The sequence below is a fragment of the Coregonus clupeaformis genome, chromosome 16 (assembly GCF_020615455.1).
Source record: "Coregonus clupeaformis isolate EN_2021a chromosome 16, ASM2061545v1, whole genome shotgun sequence".
Taxonomy (NCBI): Eukaryota; Metazoa; Chordata; class Actinopteri; order Salmoniformes; family Salmonidae; genus Coregonus; species Coregonus clupeaformis.
In genome coordinates, this window is record NC_059207.1 from 38,764,232 (window position 1) to 38,788,232 (window position 24,001).

A 24,001-nucleotide genomic window follows, 5' to 3' on the forward strand; every position below is an offset into this window, starting at 1 on the left:
CAGTGGCGGGTCATTTTGACCCTAGGACAACGGGAGGGTTAAAGTGGGAGAACAACAAAGGGAAACACTTGGGTCATAGCTGACTACCATGGTAGATCATTATGCAGTGGGGAACATTCCATATTTGGTGCAGTACAGAGAATATGTTCATAAATGAAAAAAGTATGGGGGAATAAAAATAAAAATAAAAAAAATAAAAAATGTATGCACTCACTAACTGTAAGTTGCTCTGGATAAGAGTGTCTGCTAAATGTCTAAAATAAATCTATGACAACTGCTTGCCTGTTAGTTTGCCTGTGAAAAGCCTAGTTCAGAGGAAAAGCTGCCTCATTTTCTCATCAGGCAAAATGATGTTGTTGGCCTTTCATCCTACTGTAGACATAGTTGAAGGGATGGTCAACAAGGGCATCTATCTGAATGGAGATAATGGAGGCACGTTTCTCCACTTTGGGAACTACCAGAACTCCTGCATTAGTGACCCCACTCTGTGTGGCCCTGAGGGTGAGTTCCGCCTGTCTCGAACTCCTCTCAGGAACGTTCTACAGCTACACAGGACTGACTGTATAATAATTTAAGTGAATAATAAGTGATTATCTAATTGACGAAACACTACAAAATATTGTTTATTGGATTGAATGTAGATCTAAATATATTACAATTAGCATGATTTGTGGTCTGAAACAATTTTCCCTATTTTTGAATCTGTAATAAATATATGTTCATGTATTTCAGGGATTACATTTTCCTTCTTTTGGAAGAACCAGGAGGCAGAGTCCCATTTTGCAATAGCCTCTGGAGGGAAAGTCATCTCCAATGGCTTCTCTGTCTATGCCAATGCCTACGCTGGATACGTAGAGTTCTACACACGAGGAAACTCGAAGAGGTGGAGGGCTAACATCAAAATACCAGGTATTTAAAAAAAGGAAAACCATTTTGTAAATGAAGTTGATAAAATTCACTATGATTCTAAATAATTATTTAAAAAAATGTTATAAACTGGTCTTTGGATGTGGATGGTGGGTAAAAAAATATTCTTATATAAATAAATAAATAAATACATATTTCAATTATTTTTCATTTTCAGCCTTGAATATGGTTGTTGTAAGCAGATGGAGCTACAATCATCAGCAGACTATACTGTCGGTCCCATAATTATTTTATGGATTTAATGATGGATTCAATTTATTCTTTATCTCAAACTATAAATGTGTCACATTTTACTGGCAAGTCTGTTTCCATATTGTTGCGTGACTATGGTAAATACTGAACCACATGCTAAATAATGCATACGTATGTAACCTTTCATAGTATGTATGAAAGTCATATGCATAAAATGGTCAAATATTTCAAACTTGAAGGCTCAAGTGGACTCTAAATGAAGTAATTGAAATAACATAAACATTCTACTATAGCAAAACTATTTCTCCATCCCCTACAATCTCAGACATGATCTGCTATTTCTGGAGGAAAACACATCATGTCGCTCTCTGCACTGCAGGTTCTTTGAATAAGAAATAAACATTTACCAGTCATTCTTTATTAGAGGAAAAAAATGACCAAATGTCTTCCGTCATCTTGTTTATGTTACAGGACTTCATGTGTACTTTTGATTTATTTGATTATTAGTTACAGAAGATCAAACATCATCTGGTTCTTATAATGTGACATGATGATATGTCACAATTTCACCATGCAGTTGTTTAGCCTTTGACTCATAACAGAGGAAAACACCTTAGATCTATGACTCAACCAGCTCTTATGAGACCTCTACCAGTACCAGTAGACCTTGTCACAATGTGTTCCAGCCTAACCTGTGTTCATCAGAAACATCTCTATCTAAAAGAGAGGGAGAGACCAAAAGGAAAGAGAGATTGAACGAGTGAATGGGGAAGTTCTTGGTGGGACATATGGTTTGTGTTTAAGCCAATCCCAATGGGATAGCTGTGTTTTGGCACTCTGAGCCAGCATCCACTGGTGGAACTGTTCACAGTGAATATATTTTGGGATTCTCGTTATTGTCCGTTTACCTTTAGAAGAACTGGAGATGTTATTTCCTCTTTGGAGGAGTCTATTGAAACCATTTGGAGGGATAGAATGGAGGTGCTGACTGAATGGCTGCACTCTAAGAAAAAAGGGTTCCAAAAGGGTTCTTTGGCTGTCCCCATAGGAGAACCCTTTTTGGCTCCAGGTAGAACTCTTTTGGGTTCCATGTAGAACCCTCTGCATAAAGGGTTCTACATAGAACCAAAAAGGGGCCTTCAAAGGGTTATCCTATGGGGACAGCCGAATAACCCTTTTAGGTTCTAGATAGCACCTTTTTTTCTAAGAGTGTTGAGTGGAACATGGGGACATATTGGGCGGATATTAGTGGAAAAGCACAGTTGAAATATCTGTCACATACTGTAGGCTATAATACCCACATACAAGAGTAGAACAAATATTAGGTGAACTTTGCTTCATTTCATGCTAAATGTCAATTCTCTAAGCCCAATAAAGAAGCCCTTTACTTTTCTGAGATGGAGGGTGAAGTCATGATTATTATTTATCCGCTTCTCTCTTCCCTTTCAGGGCCCTTCTGGACCCACATTCTGTTCACCTGGACCCTGAAGGATGGTCTCAACATCTACATCAACGGGACATTCAACACCAGCGACCCCACTGGCAACGTGTCCATGAACTACGGAGACCCTTACCCTGACCTGGTCATTGGGACAGGAAATGACCAGTCCTATGGACGCTATGTGACAGGAGCCTTTGATGAGTTTGTCATCTGGGAGAGGGCTCTGTCACCAGAGGAGATCCTTATGTACTACAAGGCTGCCATAGGTAAGATCACATGTCACCGTCAGTCTGAATTTGTTCCACTCTTTTTTTTCATGATGTGAAATGTTCGCTATGTTCATAATTTCCCCTTGACGGATGTGAGGAGAAAGGGGTTCAAAAGCAATTTCCATCTTGGTCATTGCCATAGACATTCCATCCACAGTACTGACGCATGGAAGACACAAGATATTAAACTGTACAAATCCTCCCCATCTTAAAATCATCTCACATATTTCTACCATAAAAGTGTTTCACAATCTTCCACCTTATAAGGGTCTCACATATTCTACCATATATAAGCATTTCATCTGATAAGGGCCCTGTACTATTACTAAGTGTCCAGTGGGGATATAGGCCTAACAGTTTGGTTTTAGATTAGGGGACTAAACTGATGTTAGACTGAGTGACTGAAGTAAAAAATAAATAAATAATACATTACCTTTTTCATTGCTGCTTTGATTAATCTTGTGTGGTTCTAAAAACTCAAAAGAAATGGATAATGACCTCTGTATAGTCCTAGAAGTGTTATTCAGATCATGGCGAAATGTGTCTGCTGGTAAAAATGGATGAGTCACTAGTTATGCTTATGGTAAATGCTAAAAATGTGGGTGTGGGCACCAATTCCCTGGGGCTTTGTCTAGTAACTAGACACATTGTGAAGGATTCAGGTGGTCATGTTGAAGGATTCAGGTGGTCTCAGTACTGCCCCCCAGACATAACAGACATAAACAACAAAGTTGTTATGGTAATGGAAAGCATTTTATCATGTTATACCTGTAGAGAATGAATGGGACTAAAGAAGAGCTGGTCCAAATGTAAAACCATATATGGTAATTTAGTGTTGCTGAGTGCACCTAGTGATATGTTATTTACAGACAGCATGATTTCATGACTTCCTTCCAACATCTCTTTGGCTTGTATAGTACCTATATGATGTATTAGGTGGTTAGTTATCTAAAGAGCAGGTACAATCACAAAACACTTATTTTCATCATTCCCTGGCTGGGGGAGGTCCAACCATCATCAGGCACGTACCAAGGAATCATAAATCTTTGGGGCCTGAACAAATCCAGCTCTTCTCTAAGAAATCCATTTGGCATGTAGATAGTGTTCCCATAGATGACAGGTGGAAGAGCACTTTTAATGGTTCTCATATATTTCTCCAACTAGGTGATGCTTGGACCTATCCTACCACAGCAAGTGTTCCTAAAGAAGTCTCCTCTACGACACAAATGCCAGTGAGTTCTCAACTTTGGAGATTTATGCAGATAATACATTTGGTGCCCATCTTGACCTCTTACCATGGGAACGTGCATGTCTTGGAAATTTCAGATGGTTTTCAGGGTTTACAACTAGAACAGACACATGGCAGCCTCACAGGAAATGAGGTATAAGCCTGGTGGTTGAACTGCCACCAACGCAAACAAACAATTAATTCCTTATGGAACTATTGTTTTCCTTTAAGACTGAGGAATTGCATGGAAAAAGGGATATTGAGAGCACATGTGAATGGACCTCTTCTGTTTATTAAACGGCTGTTGTGGACGTAGAGTGGCGAAAGCAGAGACAGCTGTTCAACACAGCACAAAATGGGTCCCTGTACGGCATGAAGCTGGAAAATAAGCAACACTCTTTTACAGCAGACATCTATCCAGAAAGAGTTTTAACTGGATAGGGTAATGGTCAAATAACGGTCCCATTCTGGTCTTGGGAGAGTATCTGTGAAGAATAAAATCTGTTTTAATGCATGGTGCTTTTTCCCCCCAGGGAGTCACAGATGTGTCCTATTCTATCACCACAAAGCTGAGTGAGGAGATCCACAGCTTCCAGGACCCTGTGCCCATGCAAGGCTTCCTGGAGTTTCTGCCATTCAGCCTGCCCAACAAGACCATCCCCCAAGACACTGCCAACAACCTCACACAGGTACTTTAACAAGGATACATGTGTATATATACACACACACACACACACACACACACACACACACACACACACACACACACACACACACACACACACACACACACACACACACACACACACACACACACACACACACACACACACACACACACACACACACACACACACACCAAAGTATGGCGCAGCGGTCTAAGGCATTGCATCTCAGTGCTTGAGGCGTCACTACAGACCCCCTGGTTCGATTCCAGGCTGTATCACAATCGGCCCATAGGGCGGCGCACAATTGGCCCAGCATCGTCCAGGTTTGGCCGGTGTAGGCTGTCATTGTAAATAACAATTTGTTCTTAACTGACTTGCCTAGTTAAATAAATGTTAAATAAAAAATAATAAAATATTGTAATAGTTTGTATCAGGTCACAGACCCATGATGTTGTGTCCTACCCAGGCCTTTCTGAAGAGTGTGGGGGAAGTGCTCTCTTCTGAAGTGGCTCAAGAGGATGAGGTAAATGAGCTCATGATATCTCTGTGAAATCACTGTGTGAAAGTCAATATTGGACAGGATAAAGGCAAATGCGGGTTTACAGTAAACTAGCTATATGATACTAAATTGTGAATATGATCACATTCGTTCTGGCTCTAGTTCAACACTAGCATGTGCGAACACAGGAATGCCTAAAGAGAGTAACGTTTTGAGCGAGTTTGTGGTTTCAATGTTCTGAAGACAGTGAACAAGCACGCTTGTTTCCATATGAGCAAGCTGAACCAGATGTTCTTAGCGCATGAAAACATTAGACTTGGATGTGGTAGAGCATCATCAAAAGGAAGTCAGACGCCAGTTAATACAGTGTATATCAGAGGTGTGCTAGCTGCAACCTGGACCCAGGAGTAGACGTAACATAGCAAATGTATTCGTACAATATTTTACGAATTCGCAAATTGTGGCTTACGTTAGCTAGGTGGCTAAGTGTTTAATGCTAACGTTAGTTAGATGGCTAATGTTAGCTAGGCTAGGGGCTAGGGTTAGGGGTTAGGGTTAAGGTTAGGGTTAAGGTTATGAGTTAGGTTAAAGGGTTAAGGTTAGGGGAAGGATTAGCTAACATGCTAAGTAGTTGCAAAATAGCTAAAAAGTAGTAATTAGTAGCAGAATTGCTAATTCGCTAAAATGCTAACGTTGTCCGTGATGAGATTTAAACACGCAACCTTTGGGTTGCTAGATGTTTGCATTATATGCTACCCATCCACCCTGACCAGCCACCCTCCTTCGTTTTTTGCCTTAAGTGACCTTCTGTTTTATGTAACGATACCAAACAGAGCATATCACACTAATTTGAGTGTCAGATTTACATTAACTATGTTACGTCTAGTCTATGAGACCAGGATGGAGGTGGGGACTCCAGTCACATGACTTGGACTCGAGTCTGACTCTGAGTCACAAATTTGATGACTTGAGACTCGACTTTGACTTGCAGCCTCAAGACTCGAGGCTTGACTTTGACTAATTTTGTGGCACAGAGTCTCCGTGGCTAAGGCTACTCTCCACACAGCCAGAGACAGTATCGCACTTGCAAGATTGGCTAGTGAAACGCACACTCGGCCCTCTGATTGAATCAGCAAACGATCAATCAACACAGGTCGGGTGAGCTAGCCCAGTGAGAAGGTGTTGGGGGGTCGCGAGTGTTAAACTGAATGGGAAAAATTATATTTTTTTCATACATATTTTAATAGGCTACATATAGCCTACCATTTGTATTTTATCAGGGGTTGCTGCAGCACCCTCAGCACCCCTACTTCTCGCGGCTATGGAGGCTATATGCCTATGTGTGCTCATGATCTGAGGAGGGGGAGGGCGGATTTAATAATGTAATATTTAGTAGTTAAAATCCAAAAAGGCATTCTGATTGGGCACCTATATAGCCATGCAATGTCATAAGGTACCACCTTCATTACCTTGTTTAGGAAGCTCATTGGATCCCAGGGCAGGGTCAAATTGACAGGTTTTTTTTCTCACAGAGAGGGAAAATGGTTGTTCACTATTGCAGACAGCTACAGCTAGCTTCGTTAAGTTTTGGTAGTGGCGCACTGAATAATTATAGCTAGTTGGCTTAGCTTTGATCAGCATGGATATCTGAAAATGGCTGGGCACTGCCAAGAGCAACAAAAACTGAGGACCACCATGTCGAGACCGATGCCGAGCTCACCGAGCAGCTTGCTAGCCCGACCACCGATGTCGAGGAGCCTAGCAGCAAATGCAGTACCCGCCCATCACCCACGCTGTCTGCTGACCAACTAGATGGAGAAGAGCCATGGCCTAGCACCATCATCACAAGGGTAACATCACAAGTGGACCCCACTCAGTGTTCTTCAAAGATATGGCGGGCCTTTGTCAGCAATGCCGACTGTGCTGTTGGCACTGAAACATGGATTAACATTTGGGGTATCTACGTTTGGGGCCTTCTCCACCCTGAAGAACATATTCAGTGAACACAGACGCAGCATGTTACATAAACGAAAAGCCCAGCTTGTCCAGCTGGCATCTGAGAGGGACCTGACAAGTACATTTCGCCAGGAAGGAGAAGGAAATCAGAAACTTCTCATAAGGTGAAACACATCATTGAGGAGGCTGCAGCTCTTCTAAATGGTAAGCTACAACCTTTATGGCCTGGTTGTTTGGCTGATTTGTTTTATGTAATGTATAGCTACTTTAGGCCTTCGCTTTTTACTTACATGCATGCTAGATTGATCTGTGATTCTTAATGTCATTGCTTGCTTTTGTGGGTCTAATTGCTATTAATAGATATACAGCTTTGAGTTATTTTATGGGTATAGGGACAATGACCAATGTAGCCTATTGGTTGTGCTCTGAGGTGAGCCCTGGCACGGTGCTCCTATTTGTTGCCAAGGCAGCAGCTACTCTTCCTGGGGTCCAGCAACATTAAGGCAGTTATATACAATTTAAAATATTACATGACATTACATTTCATAGCACTTTTCACAACACATTGTGTTCCCTCAGGCCCTACTCTACAACCACATATCTACAATACAAAATCCATGTGTACGTGTGTGTAGAGTGCGTGTCTTATCATGTGTATGTGTGTCTGTGCCTGTGTGTCTGTCTCTTCACAGTCCCCGCTGTTTCATAAGGTGTATTTTTATCTGTTTTTTAAAATCTGATTCTACTGCTTGCATCAGTTATGGGGAATAGAGTTCCATGTAGCCATAGCTCTATGTAGTACTGTGCGCCTCCCACAGTCTGTTCTTGACTTGGGGACTGTGAAGAGACCTTTGGTGACATGTCTTGTGGGGTATGCATGGGTGTCCGAGCTGTGTGCTAGTAGTTTAAACAGACACTTCGGTGCATTCAGCATGTCAACACTTCTTACAAAAACAAGTAGTGATGAAGTCAATGTCTCCTCCACTTTGAACCATGAGAGATTTACATGCATATTATTAATATCAGCTCTCCGTGTACATTTAAGGGCCAGCCGTGCTGCCCTGTTCTGTTCCAATTGTAATTTTCCAAGGTCCCTCTTTGTGGCACCTGACCACACGACTGAACAGTAGTCAAGGTGCGACAAAACTAGGGCCTGTTGTTAAAAAGGCAGAGCAACGCTTTATTATGGACAGACTTCTCCCCATCTTAGCTACTGTTGTATAAACATATTTTGACCATGACAGTTTACAATCCAGTGTTACTCCAAGCAGTTTAGTCACCTCAACTTGCTCAATTTCCACATTATTTATTACAAGATTTAGTTGAGATTTAGGGTTTAGTGACTGATTTGTCCCAAATACAATGCTTTTAGTTTTTGAAATATTTAGGACTAACTTATTCCTTGCCACCCATTCTGAAACTAACTACAGCTGTTTGTTCAGTGTTGCAGTGATTTCACTCACTGTAGTAGCTGATGTGTATAGTGTTGAGTCATCCGCATACATCGACACACTGGCTTTACTCAAAGCCAGTGGCATGTCATTAGTAAAGATTGAAAAAAGTAAGGGGCCTAGACAGCTGCCCTGGGGAATTCCTGAATCTACCTGGATTATGTTGGCGAGGCTTCCATTAATGAACACCCTCTGTGTTGTGTTAATAATATAATAATAATATGCCATTTAGCAGACGCTTTTATCCAAAGCGACTTACAATCATGTGTGCATACATTTTTACGTATGGGTGGTCCCGGGGATCGAACCCACTACCCTGGCGTTACAAGCGCCATGCTCTACCAATTGAGCTACAGAGGTAACTCTTATTCATGGCAGATTCAAATTGGCTGCTGTCATGTAGGAAATGTCACATCAGCTATGAATATAAAATATGCACTTAGTTTGATTTAGTGTGCTTTTCTGAAACACGCCTACAGAAAGTATTGCTTACTGTAGGTTATGCTCATTGCGTAGTGTCACAAATTAGACAGAAATGTAGCCTATAGTTCTAATTATTGAAGTTTAAGCTATGAAGCCTGTAATAATCTTTGATAGCCTAGTGGTGCTCATCGTGTCGAGCTGCTCTGTGCGTGTTGGTAGGCGCAAATTAAGTGTAGGCCTATGGCAGCTATGCTGCATTTCGGATACAGTTGTACAGTATTTCATAGTGGGGCATATATCTTTCTTGTGTTATTATATAAAACAACGGTTGTTGACGTGTACATTTTTATACATTTGAACAGCAGTAGGACCAATCTACCTTGTTTTATTAGGGCTCTAACGCAATACTAGTTGTGCCCCCCCCCCCATAGATTTAAAATGCCCTTCAGTCATGTCATCTTTGATATCCCTAGTTGATATTGACTGCTAACATGAATGACTTTCAGCTCAAAATGCAGGTGTAAAACACAGTTTATTTCTGTATCTTGCGTTTTGAAAATGCATCACCATTTAAGGCTGTAATGACAGGCTTTATTTGCTCAGTGATTGTGCGTGTGCGGAAGGGCGGGCGCACGCATCTTAACAACTCCTTTTTGGGGTCGCGAGTCAAAATGTTTGAGAACCACTGAACTAGCAAACAAATAGCTGATTTGCTGTACATCTAGCTATACACTGTATAAATAGAAAGACTGAAAACACTGTGATTGTGTAATGAAGCTATAAAAAGTAGTGCTCCTAAAAACATAATAGAAGTATTCTGAAACACCCAAAGTGGTTCTTCAATCTGAATATTTGTGTTTTTAAGAGAGTGTTGTGAAAAAAACGTTTTGGGTTTCAGTGCATGTAAAAGCCAGCGTCAAAACACACGAAACGGAGAACTGCAAATGGTTTATAGCCTAAATATTGATTTGATTTTTAGAAACAGGAGGAGACAGAGAAGGAGTGAAAGTGGGACAGGCGGAAGCAGGAATTGAACCGCCGACTTCTGGGGCAGTAAGATGGTAGGCTGACATTTCATTGGAATTTCATTGGAATTTTACACTCAACACAGCCACACTGTAAAAAAATATTCTGGGTTGAATTTAAATTTAAAAAACACACAAATAAATAACATACTGTATACCTAATACATTTATGCAAGTCATTTTAATGATTTGTTAATTTCATTTGACCCATTTTTGGGGGGAATAAATCCAATGTAATATGTTGCTCAAAATGTAAATATATTTTATGAGGATAAGCAAAGATAGAGAAAATGTAGTTATTGAACTCATTGGAAGTCTGGTTTTAATCTCCTTGCACTTCCTATCTTGCCACGTGGCTCTGTTTTGACAGGATTGTGGGTAATTAAAAAATGTCGGACTTAATGATTCTTTTACACAATGTTGTATGCATGTTTGAAGAAATAAAAGTATACTTCTATATAAAAAATATATATTGTCACAGACACCTGCAGTGAAATGTGTTGTTTTACAGGGTCAGCACCCCTGGAGCAAATTAGGGTTAAGTGCCTTCAAGGGCATTTTTCACCTTGTCGGCTCAGGTATTTGAACAAGCAACCTTTCAGTTACTGACCCAACACGCTAACCGCTAGGCTACCCGGTATTAGTGTTAGTATTAAGCATTTTGTTGTGCCATGAGGTGTAATGGATCATGATGAAAAGCTTTCAAAACCATCAGGCAGAATATTTTCCCGAGTGGCGCGGAGCGGTCTAAGGCACTGCATCTCAGTGCTAGAGGCATCACTACAAACCCTGGTTCGATTCCAGGCTGTATCATAATCCGGCCATGATTGGGAGTCCCATAGGGCGGTGCACAGTTGGCCGGGGTTGGCCATCATTGTAATTAAGAATTTGTTCTTAACTGACTTGCCTAGTTAAATAAAGGTACAAAAATAAAATAAAAGACGTTCAATGATGAGACGACCCATTCCCACATTGCAAACTTTTAATGGTAGAGGCAAATACAGTATCCTGCAATGTTTACTGTAAAACCTCTGATTACTGCTGGTGGATTGAGCACTGTGCTTAACAATGCCTGCTAAAATGGGTTAAACTGGCAAATGATCAGATACATAAATCAATGTTAAACATTAAAATAAGAAATGATCTAATTCTGCACTAAACAGAACTTGAAACACCAAAATTGTATTTTCAACCTTTTCCGGTAGTGCTCCCAGTCCCTGGCAAGGTGTTGCACAACACTTGATTAAGTGGTGTTACAACATACCATGTAATGTTTGAAAACATCTCAGGATGATGTGTTTCAATACTCCAGCAAAGTTAAGGTTTCGGCTCCTTTACATTGGTGGCAACTCAGTTGCCTCTAGTTTTGGTGTTACAAAGCACTTCATGTGTAGGATCGGGTGCATCACAAACATCAAATTGTAGTCGGAGAGGATTGCTATAAATATTACATATGCAGATCTAAAAATTGTTTGGTGATCAAGAATATGAACTGTTTACTTTGCAAGCTCACAAGCAATGGGGCATCAAGCAACAATTACTAGCATAGGCCGACTGGTCTTTTGGGATGTCAAAATTGCCTGAAATGTATAATTTATTTATGAAGCTTGAATTTTGAATTTGTTTTTAAAATGTATTATTACATAATCAAAATGTGTTGTAGACTAAATAATAAAAAGGGCTGTCTGGTAGCGTCAATAAATAAACTAAGATTTTCTGACCTTGAGACTATAAGGTTCTATCTGCGCAAAGTATAGTTCTGAGATATTGAGCATCAAAGTTTTCACATCCCAGATCTTAGAACTGTTTCGTAGTGAATTGTTCTTTCATAACCCATTAAGGTCCTCACCTTTTAAAGGTACCTAAAGTGCAGAGTATCAAAATCCTGAGACATTTGTAAATCAGTTTGTACCTTATGGCTCTGAAATTTCAATCTGGGTTCAGCCATAAGGTTCTATCTGACACTTCTGAATTAGACATGTTCAGTTTTTAAGAAGAATGTAGCTATTTGAATACATAAATTATATAATATCACTATTTTACCAAGATAGTCAGAACATATCATCAAATACATTAAGAAATATATTAAGATCATCAGATGAATTACTGTCATTACTGAACAACAATCATTTACTTTATTTCTGACAGAGTTTTTTTTGTTGTTGCTTGAGTGCCATTATTGCTGGCTAGACTAGCCTAGACCATACTAAGAGGGTGACGGCAAAGGCGTGTTCTGATTGGTCCATCTGTATTGTTCAGGCTTGTGATTGGATTGCAGATAGAACCTTATAGCGCGAAGTTCAAATTAGTTTATGTAGATCGAACTTTCTAGTTTTTCACTTCCGATTTACTTTTTCTCAAATCTAACTGCACAGACATATGAATAACCATCTAAAGATCTATTATATGTGACTAACTCATTTTTGACAAAATGTCAGATGGAACCTTATAGTCCCAAGATCTCGATTTGTAGTTGAACAAGTCATTGCGTGTATAGATTTTTTAAAACTTGACTTGAGACTTGTGACTCGACTTGACTTTACTTGCTCTTAGAATGCACAACTTGTACTTGACTCGAGACTCAACCCATTCTACTTGGGACTCGACTAGAGACTCGAACCTTGTGACGTGAGACTTGCTTGTGACTTGGTCCCACCTCTGTATATATAGTCCCACTCCCAGCTGATAACACTCTTAAAGCGTGTACAGTAACTACTTGGTTTAATGGTCTATATCAATGATAATTCACCAACTCTCAAAAACTCTCAAAATACAGTAAGTTGTCAGTGTATCTCTGTGAGTATGAATGTTGTTACTGGACCGTTCGGAGCAGGAGTCCACCCCTGTGGTCAGTGGGCTGATTGAGACAGTGGACAAAGTGATGGTCCAGATGGTGTCCAACCTGGAGTCCAGCCCCAGCCCCCACTCTCTCATCTCTCTGGGAGGAAAGTCCTTTGTAGCAGGTCAGTACCATGGCGACTCAACTCTCTCCAGTCCTGACTGTACTGTATGACTCACACACTGTATTGTCTTACTGTAAAAAAAAGAGTGTTAGGGACCCTACAGATGTAGGATCTTAATTTGAGCTAGTTTGCTACAGCAGGAAAATAATCCTGTAGCAACAGGAAATGTGAATTGTTTTGTGCAGTATTATTAATGGAAATTTTTTGTATGGGTTGTTAAATTTTTCGTTAGGGGAAAAATCACTTTAGAAGCCTTTTTAAACCTTTGAATACACTACAAGTTTGCATTTCCTGCTTGTGCACCAAACATACAGTACCAGTCAAAAGTTTGGACACACATACTCATTCAAGGGTTTTTCTTCATTTTTGCTATTTTCTACATTGTAGAATAATAGTGAAGATATCAAAACTATGAAATAACACATGGAATCATGTAGTAACCAAAAAAGCGTTAAACAAATCAAAATATATTTGAGATTTGAGATTCTTCAAAGTAGCCACCCTTTGCCTTGATGACAGCTTTGCACACTCTTGGCATTCTATCAACCAGCTTCATGAGGAATGCTTTTCCAACAGTCTTGAAGGAGTTCCCACATATGCTGAGCACTTGTTGGCTGCTTTTCCTTCACTCTGCGGTCCAACTCATTCCAAACCATCTCAATTGGGTTGAGGTCGGGGGATTGTGGAGGCCAGGTCATTTGATGCAGCACTCCATCCCTCTTCTTGGTCAAATAGTCCTTACACAGCCTGGAGGTGTGTTTTGGGTCATTGTCCTGTTGAAAAACAAATGATAGTCCCACTAAGCGCAAACCAGATGGGATGGCATATCGCTGCAGAATGCTGTGGTAGCCATGCTGGTTAAGTGTGCCTTGAATTCTAAATAAATCACAGACAGTGTCACCAGCAAAGCACCCCCACACCATAACACCTCCTCCTCCATGCTTCATGGTGGGAACCACACATACGGAGATCATCTGTTCACCTACTCTGCGTCTCACAAAGACCCGGTGATTGGAACCAAAAATCTCAAATTTGGACTCATCAGACCAAAGGACAGATTTCCACCGGTCTAATGTCCATTGCTCATGTTTCTTGGCCGAAGCAAATCTCTTCTTCTTATTGGTGTCCTTTAGTAGTGGTTTCTTTGGCCTGATTCACGCAGTCTCCTCTGAACAGTTGATGTTGAGATGTGTCTGTTACTTGAACTCTGTGAAGCATTTATTTGGGCTGCAATCTGAGGCTGGTAACTCTAATGACGTTATCCTCTGCAGCAGAGGTAACTCTGGGTCTTCCTTTCCTGTGGCGGTCCTCATGAGAGCCAGTTTCATCATAGCGCCTGATGGTTTTTGCGACTGCACTTAAAGAAACTTTAAAAGTTCTTGAAATTTTCCGTATTGACTGACCTTCATGTCTTAAAGTAATGATGGACTGTCATTTCTCTTTGCTTATTTGAGCTGTTCTTGCCATAATATGGACTTGGTCTTTTACCAAATAGGGCTATCTTCTGTATACCACCCCTACCTTGTCACAACACAACTGTTTGGCTCAAACGCATTAAGAAGGAAAGGAATTCCACAAATTAACTTTTAACAAGGCACACCTGTTAATTGAAATGCATTCCAGGTGACTACCTCATGAAGCTGGTTGAGAAAATGTGCAAAGCTGTCATCAAGTCAAAGGGTGGCTACTTTGAAGAATCTTAAATATAACACATATTTTGATTTGTTTAACACTTTTTTGGTTACTACATGATTCCGTATGTGTTATTTTTATTTTGATGTCTTCACTATTATTCCCCCCCCAATGGGATTAAGGTCTGGGGAGTTTCCTGGCCATGGACCCAAAATGTCTATGTTTTGTTCCCCGAGCCACTTAGTTATCACTTTTGCCTTATGGCAAGGTGCTCCATCATGCTGGAAAAGGCATTGGTCGTCACCAAACTGTTCTTGGTTGGTTGGGAGAAGTTGCTCTCGGAGGATGTGTTGGTACCAGCCCACTCCCTTGGCTGAGAAGCAACCCCACACATGAATGGTCTCAGGATGCTTTACTGTTGGCATGACACAGGACTGATGGTAGCGCTCACCTTGTCTTCTCCGGACAAGGTGTTTTCCGGATGCCCCAAACAATCGGAAAGGGGTTTCATCAGAGAAAATTACTTTACCCCAGTCCTCAGCAGTCCAATCCCTGTACCTTTTGCAGAATATCAGTCTGTCCCTGATGTTTTTCCTGGAGAGAAGTGGCTTCTTTGCTGCCCTTCTTGACACCAGGCCATCCTCCAAAAGTCTTCGCCTCACTGTGCGTGCAGATGCACTCACACCTGCCTGCTGCCATTCCTGAGCAAGCTCTGCACTGGTGGTGCCCGATCCCGCAGCTGAATCAACTTTAGGAGATGGTCCTGGCGCTTGCTGGACTTTCTTGGCCCTGACTCCTTCTTCGCAACAATTGAACCTCTCTCCTTGAAGTTCTTGATGATCCAATAAATGGTTGATTTAGGTGCAATCTTACTAGTAGCAATATCCTTGCCTGTGAAGCCCTTTTTGTGCAAAGCAATGATGACAGCACATGTTTCCTTGCAGGTAACCATGGTTAACAGAGAAAGAACAATGATTTCAAGCACCACCCTCCTTTTAAAGCTTCCAGTCTGTTATTCTAACTCAATCAGCATGACAGAGTGATCTCTAGCTGTGTCCTTGTCAACACTCTCACCTGTGTTAACGAGAGAATCACTGACATGATGGCAGCTGGTCCTTTTGTGGCAGGGCTGAAATACAGTGGAAATGTTTTTTGGGGATTAAGTTCATTTTCATGGCAAAGAGGGACTTTTCAATTAATTGCAATTCATCTGATCACTCTTCATGACATTCTGGAGTATATGCAAATTGCCAACATCAAAACTGAGGCAGCAGACTTTGTGAAAATTAGTATTTCTTTCATTCTCAAAACTTTTGACCACGACCTGTAGATAAGCTTGCATCGTCTCTCTCCCAGGGGCTAAGTCAAATCTTTGATCCGCACATTAATCATCACCACCACCAGATAACACTGTGCCTTTGGCTCCCAGTCAGAACCCCTCAGGCCTGGTGTTGGAGTTAGTTAACCACTCACAGTGGTCCCTCTCTGTTTCTAACCTCTGACCCGAACAGATTACTCTCTAATGAAGATCCCACAGAACTACAATCTTCCACTCTACCGCTTCCCCACTCAAGGAAAGAACTACATCTCAGTGCCCGGCGAGGCGTTCACCATGCAGTGTGAGTTCCCTACATCTCATTTCACTATTTTTCTACAAACATACATTTACATACTTACTCTCTCAAAGCAATTCATATTTTGCTGCTAGAATATAACATAGGCTCATCTTTCTTTTGTGTCCGGCTCTTACTCCTCTTGGATTGAATTTGAATAAATAATTCTCATTAGTTCTGCACACTGTTCCTGCCAAGAGAAAATTGCCCAACTGGGAAGCCCTTGTTATTGGGCAGTAGTTTTTTCTGATGATAGGATTACAGACCTTTAACACAGCAGAAGGTAGTGTGTGAGAGAGCCATCGTGGGACTGTTCGTGATGCTTTGAAGTACAGGAGTACAGCTACAGTGCTGTATGACTTTTATGCATAGATGTATCATTGACTACTTTAGACACACCAGAGAGAGTTAGAGAGAAAGAGACTTGTCATCCACTTTACTGTCCATTAAAATGAAACCCCTCCACTCACAGTGAACTCATTTATTTGCTTAGCTCACTCTTATCGGCGCTGTGAGCGCTGTGAGTGCTGGTTAGGCAGTAATTACGGCAGTATTAAAACTGTTTGTTTGACTTGTGTTCGGGTCAGATCCACTTGGCTCCACCTGGCCCCCAAACGCACTGCGTTGCTACACTAACATTTAAATTTAAAAAATGTATAATCTATTAAAGCACCATTATCAGAAATGGAATATAAATGTTACTGCTGGCAACATAAGCTCCTAGATTGAGTTAATGTAACATTGTGTATCCTGACACATGGCATACTGTATTAAAGGCACCAAGTGGAGCTTTTATAAGCCAATTAAGTGCAGAGAAAGTTATTTTTTTTCTCTTGGACTGAGATACTTCCAAGTATTAATAAAAAGTTTAAGGCAAACTGGCCACCAACTGATCTCTAAAAGGATTTGGTAGGGGGCATTACACTCATTACATTCAAAACCTTCATATACAATGGCCGTGTCTGAAATCTATCTTGCCTACTACTTACTAAAATGATATAATGTGTACTAATCGAACTACATATAATTTATTATGTACTGTTTAGTAAAAAAAGATCAACATACTTGGCTCCCCCATGCTGAGAATCTAATGCGCAATTGTGTAGATTCCCGCCATTCGTTCATTTGGATACAGCACGTCCCCTTACCTTATTATCAACTGATTATCAGCTGTTGTCAAACGTCTGGAAAGACAATTCTCTTCTTCAAAAGTGTGCAGCGAATTCTACTACATGAAAAGCTGAAATTAGTATAACATCCTGGCATTTAAAGCATACGCGATTTTCTAAATTTCACATACTATTAAACATTATATTCGCATACCTAAAATGCTTACTATTTAGAATGCAAGTATGGGTATTCTAGCACGGCCTATGTATTTTCAAGACCGTTTTTTTTTTTTCTTACTCAGTGAGGTGGATTTCATTGAATGAAAAAGGGGTACTTTGACCACCAAGCGTTTCAGATCCCTCTCTAGTTGTCATTGTTTACCATGTTGTACGGTAGGTGGGACTGGTTTAGGTGGTGGGGTGGTGCGGGTAGTGCATAGGACCAGGCCACAGGCCTCCTGCTGTACTGTTTCAGTCATGGCGCTGTGACTTGCATCATTTCCCAACACACATGTGGTCCGTGGTAACCCTCCGTCTCACCCGTGTGTGAGCATACAGCTCTCCCATTAGTCAGGGAGTGCCAACCTGAGGCAGCGAGGCTGTGTTAATTAAGTTCCCCTCCCTGTGAGCATTTTAGCAGCGCCTCATCACATTCTCAGCCCTGCTGTGAGTCTGTGTTTCACCTTTGACCACTCTCTCCCCTTCCTCCCTCCCTCTCCCCTTCCTCCCTCCCTCTCCCCTTCCTCCCTCCCTCTCCCTTTCTCCCCTCCCTCTCTTCCCTCCCTCTCTTCCCTCCCTCTCTTCCCCTCTCTCTCTTCCCCTCCCTCTCTTCCCCTCCCTCTCTTCCCCTCCCTCTCTTCCCTCCCTCTCTCCTCCCCTCCCCTTCTCCCCTCCCTCTCTTCCCCTCTCACTCCCTCCCCCTCCTGAACCTCCTTCCCCCCCTCTCCCTCCCTTCCCCTCTCCCTCTCTCCCTCTCCCTCAGCCCAAACCACCATTGTGGGTGTGTTCTACCACAACATGCACAACTACTACACAGGGATCAGCCCTCTCAGGACCAGGTAAGGGGGATGGGAGGACACATAAAGATTATCCTGACGAAACACAGTACAGTAGACAGCAAAGTTGGTTTAGGGCCTGCAAAAAGTAATGTCATATTCTAATTTATAAGCATTTAGTTGAAAAGACTTGAGGTTGTCGAATCATCTGTTTGGAATGAGACTAGTCCGAAAAGTACGCAATAAACAAAATTGTTTACTTTGCACGCCGTGCAATTATGAATTACCGCCATTGAGAATAAGTGATTTCAGATAATCTAAGGGATGTTATGGCACTAAGCGCTCTGAGCGTCAGCCAGGATCACTTCCTGTGTGTCTCCCCTGGTGGAGTGGCGCCCCTGTTTCCTGTCGCCAAGAACGGATCATGCCTGGGGCCAGTCCTTATCAGTCTCCCACCAGGCTGTCTCTCATCTCACCACTTAACCTCCACTGATTGATACACCCTGCCATTAACTTCATACAGGATCTTTACCCCATACTTCTTTCCCCATCAATAGGGGAAGCGTATTTTGATAATGCTGTGACATTTATTCTTTGCATGACTTGGAATTTTATTAAAGTAATTAAGTGGTATAGGCCTAAACAATCTTCTTTGCTTTAAAACATGTAGTTACTGGCAGACTTCATCAATGGCATAATTGTGTCTAGAAATACAGCTTTTATGCTCAATGAGTTGGAATGACTGTATTGTGGCCCTCAATACAGCACGTAGCTTTGACTGCCTCTTCAGAAATCCAGCTCTAAATGTAATATGTGTACGTTTTAAGGCACTTCGGATCAATCCGCTTCTGCAACAATATATAACAATATACTTTCTTCTAAACAAGTTTCTCAGTAAATCGGGATGATAATGATAAACACTCATGTTTACTTTACAATTGATGGTGAGGTTAGTTCATAATGGTTGTGTTTCACTCCCCAGTGGGTGAGAATGTCCCTCTGTATGATGATACGGGGTGTCACTTACCTGTTGACCTAGAAAAGCTCCTGACGAGATGCTGTGTTTTCACTGTGATTGATGACATGACAGATGTATCAGAGTCTCACTCCCATGCTACTGTTCTGAGCCCTCTGTGACACTACTGTGTAGATAGAACACCCCAGCAGAGCTCTCATTGGTGTTAGAAAGACATTCTGTATCATCTCTCGCTCTCATAGGATCAACGAGGCGGCTGATTTCAAAGACCATAAGATCCAGGTGGCCAGTTTCCTCATCTCACTGAAGGTGGAGCCATCGCCTGCTCTATCCGTCAACCTGTCTGGGTCTCCGCTCATCAAGATCGTCCTCACACACATCCTGGTAAGAGTACATCACCAACACAAATACACCACCTAGGATTACTCCAGTGTATTGAATTACCAAGCTATGTCAATGGATTACCATTTTATTGGCCATAAGAAACCTTTAATCTCTGTTCTTAGTGAAGGACTTGAAATTGTGCTGAAAAACTGCTTGGCAATAGTTTTCCTGAAATAAGCAGCACAATTGTTGGGGGTGGTATTCTTACCTTATCAGAAGGTATAAGGGTGTGATTTTTAGACTATTTTTAGGTGTTTTCTCTCACAGTATGTGAAAGGAACTGTGTTTCTTGTGGAAAGAGGATTGAAAATGTCTCAACCTCTTTATTGAAACACAAGTGATTCTGGACATTTGAACTGTAGGCTTTGGGCACTTTTAAAGGAACAATAATTTGAGTTCATGAATAGCATATTTTTTGCCTTTCTGCTTTGTTGCAGGGATTTAGGGGAGAAAGTGTTGCCAGCTTTCCATGGGAAATGCATTTGAAACCCATAATGAAAGTTCACTTAGAAAATGTGTATGGCAATTGTTAGCCCTCCTCTAAATGCAGAAATGCAATAGAGAGCTCTAAAGTCCATCCATAGAGCGCTCTACTTACTCCAACAAACACAAAGAGTAAGAATGATCGAATCATCCCATCCACCTTATTTTCCATAAACATTCGATAGTTGCATAAGGACCAAATGGCCTCAAGATATCATCCAATAGGAATTTTATCCAATATTTTTTAGCAAAAATAAGATGTGATCGTTTTCCATCAGCAGCTAACATAAGCAGCCTGTCCATTACACTTGGAGAGAATGTGCTTGCCCTGCCATGTGAGCTGCTCAGTTGAAAATATTCACTTCCTAGTGAACCGCCATCAAAGGTGTTGTTTACTATTCCGTCTCTCTTAAGAGCACAAATGCAAACCATGCGGCTTTGTGAAACCATGGCAATGGGTGCTGTTTGCCTCCATTTTCCTTTTGGAAATAAATGTTTATGCTGCAGTGATCTGGCCGCGTTCCTGTGACATGATTACTGTGTTTGTTTTAGCAGACACTACGGGAGAGGGGAGAATGTCTGTCTCTTATGAAGTGCTGGAGATGTGTTCCAGTGCTCTTTCATCTTGATTCAAGGTGTTTCTATTTACAGTCACTGAGATTGCCTTACTGCTCGTTGTTATGGTGCCAAAATAAAGTCGTGATAAATCAATGGTTTTCACAGAAATCCCCATCCAATCAACATTGGTCTTGTGTCAATTCCAGTGACACCAAATATGCACTACTGCTGCTTTCATGAGTCCTATGCCAAATTACCATACAGTAAGTGTCAACACCTAACATAAGACAATATACAGTAGCTGAGACTTACTGTGCATTCGGAAAGTATTCAGACCCCTTGACTTTTTCCACATTTTATTACGTTACAGCCTTATTCTAAAATTGATTAAATAAAATCTACACACAATACCCCATAATGACAAAGTGAAAAAAGGTTTTTAGAAATTTTAGGAAATGTATTAAAAATAAAAAAACAGATACCTTATTTCCATAAGTATTCACACCCTTTCCTATGAGACTCGAAATTGAGCTCAGGTGCATCCTGTATCCATTGATCATCCTTGAGATGTTTCTACAACTTGATTGGAGTCAACCTGTGGTAAATTCAATTGATTGGACATGATTTGGAAAGGCACACACCTGTCTATATATGTCCCACAGTTGACAGTGCATGTCAGAACAAAAACCAAGCCATGAGGTCGAAGGAATTGTCCGTAGAGCTCTGAGACAGGATTGTGTTGAAGGCACAGATCTGGGGAAGGGTACCAAAACATTTCTGCAGCATTGAAGGTCCCCAAGAAAACAGTGGTCTCCAACATTCTTAAATGGAAGATGTTTGGAACCACCAAGACTCTTCCTAGAGCTGGCCGCCCGGCCAAACTGAGCAATCGGGGGAGAAGGGCCTTGGTCAGGGAGGTGACCAAGAACCCGATGGTCACTCTGACAGAACTCCAGAGTTCCTCTGTGGAGATGGGAGAACGTTCCAGAAGGACAACCATCTCTGCAGCACTCCACCAATCAGGCCGTTATTGTAGAGTGGCCAGACGGAAGCCACTCCTCAGTAAAAGGCACATGACCGACCACTTGGAGTTTGCCAAAAGGCACCTAAAGAACTCTGACCATGAGAAACAAGATTCTCTGGTCTGATGAAACCAAGATTGAACTCTTTGACCTCAATGCCAAGCGTCACGTCTGGAGGAAACCTGGCACCATCCCTACGGTGAAGCATGGTGGTGGCAGCATCATGCTGTGGGGATGTTTTTCAGTGGCAGGGACTGGGAGACTAGTCAGGATCGAGGGAAAAATGAACGGAGCAAAGTACAGAGAGATCCTTGATTAAAATCTGCTCCAGAGTGCTCATGACCTCAGACTGTCCTTCCAACGGGACAACAGGACAACGACCCTAAGCACACAGCCAAGACAACGCAGGAGTGGCTTCGGGACAAGTCTCTGAATGTCCTTGAGTGGCCCACCCAAAGCCCGGACTTGAACCCGATCGAACATCTCTGGAGAGAGTCTAGGGCTGTGGCGGTCACGACATTCAGTCAGCTGGTGATTGTCAAGCAAATAACTGTCGGTCTCACAATAATTTACTGTTAATTAACATAAACACATTTAGCATCTCCTTGCTTCCACACATAGCCTGCAAGGCACTGATGCAGACCCTCTACATTTTAAAAAGTATAATAAATCCATGTAATATAGCCTACACCTTCACAATAAATCCATTATTTATTTTAGACAGGTCTAAAGAAACGTGATATGAAGAAAATGTAGTCTATTTCAGATAACAGAATAGCATACTCTGAGTTGTTGTTATGTTAGGTACTGATCTGGCTATGCCATACGGCTGTGGCCTACACTAGTTCATTTAACAGACAAGATTTGCTTAGAATTCCGTGGCATTGTTTTCTATTATTTTGTAGTATGAAGAATACAATTGAACAAAGCTGAATAAAATAGAAAGGATATTTTCTCCAAACGATTTGAGGGCTATTCGGTGTTGAGCAGTTAACAAAGAAATAGGTAATCCTATATGCTTAATTTACAGTTATTAATGTAACTTTAGTTGTTCTACAAACGTTGGGCTATATGTTTAGATTTTTAATACATTGTAAGGCTGCATGATGCGACTCTAATGATGATTTGAAAAAAGTCGCTTGAAAGGCATGAGCTCTGCTTTGTTTTTTGCGCAGGCTGTACACACTTCATCAGTCTCTCATTCACAATTTGAGAAGCATTTGATAATGCCTTGAATTTCCTGGCGGCATCCCCTTTGTGTGGCTGTAATGCACCCTAAGAAAATCCATGCCTCCCTGAGTGCTACATGCTACGTGCTCCGAAGCACCTCTCACTCACATGGCTCTCCATCACGTGATCGGGTCTTTCTCACAGGCTACAAGTGAAGACAGACACATCGGGGACACAACTGCGCGCGTCCTTATCCAATTCCAAGGTGCATATTGAAGATATTAGATAAACTGTCCACATTTACTTTTCGTCAGTCAACAAGATGAGTAGGCCTAACAAACAGCAAAAGCACTAGCCTATGTCAATCTACTATCCCTCATAGTACAAAAGTTGACCTATTCTGTGCGAGAAATAAATATTCCAAACATAGTCTGGGACAGTTGTGGGATGTGATAGATTCCAAATGAACCTTTTTTACGGAATGAGGCTGACGCAACAGATCAGAATGTTTCGCTTAAAATCTTGATAAACCATTAGGCTATTTCTTCACATTATAAGCGCAGCAATGTGCACACAGCAGTAGGCTATAAGCGTGAATATTCCATTAGCGGGAAAACACCATTATCAAAAGTGACCACAAATGCGATTATGTATTTATTATAAAGGTGCATTTTTATGATGAAAATTATCTTCCCCAAACTTCAAACTCATGCGCTGCTTATGTATGCCAGTTAGGCTCTACACCCCTTGTAAAGCAGATGAATGTGCTTAATTTTAAGAAGTTATTTGGCCACTTTAGTTGTGATACAAACCTTATCAAAACATATAGGCCTATGGGCTAGGCTACATGAGGTGTGTGACTATGATTAGGGCATCATGCACAAGTGATAATATATAATTCACAAGTGATAGGCTAATATTATCACCCATCAGACTATTCTTGATTTAATCTTGTCTTTACATAAACTACCAGTCAAAAGTTTGGACACACCTCAAGCGTTTTTCTTTATTTTTACT

The 24,001-nt window shown here is 41.3% G+C and overlaps 1 protein-coding gene across 1 annotated transcript in view; it reads left to right on the plus strand.

Moving 5' to 3' along the window:
- LOC121583960 (adhesion G-protein coupled receptor D1-like) overlaps window positions 1-24,001 on the plus strand; it is a 52,714-nt gene that overhangs the window by 2,527 nt on the left and 26,186 nt on the right. Inside the window, exons 5-14 of the mRNA XM_041899815.1 lie at window positions 379-501; window positions 733-909; window positions 2,569-2,826; window positions 3,994-4,061; window positions 4,591-4,746; window positions 5,192-5,248; window positions 12,913-13,042; window positions 16,186-16,293; window positions 18,379-18,454; window positions 19,610-19,751. Of these exons, the coding sequence (XP_041755749.1) occupies window positions 379-501; window positions 733-909; window positions 2,569-2,826; window positions 3,994-4,061; window positions 4,591-4,746; window positions 5,192-5,248; window positions 12,913-13,042; window positions 16,186-16,293; window positions 18,379-18,454; window positions 19,610-19,751 (1,295 nt within the window). The remainder of the gene's footprint in view (window positions 1-378; window positions 502-732; window positions 910-2,568; window positions 2,827-3,993; window positions 4,062-4,590; window positions 4,747-5,191; window positions 5,249-12,912; window positions 13,043-16,185; window positions 16,294-18,378; window positions 18,455-19,609; window positions 19,752-24,001) is intronic.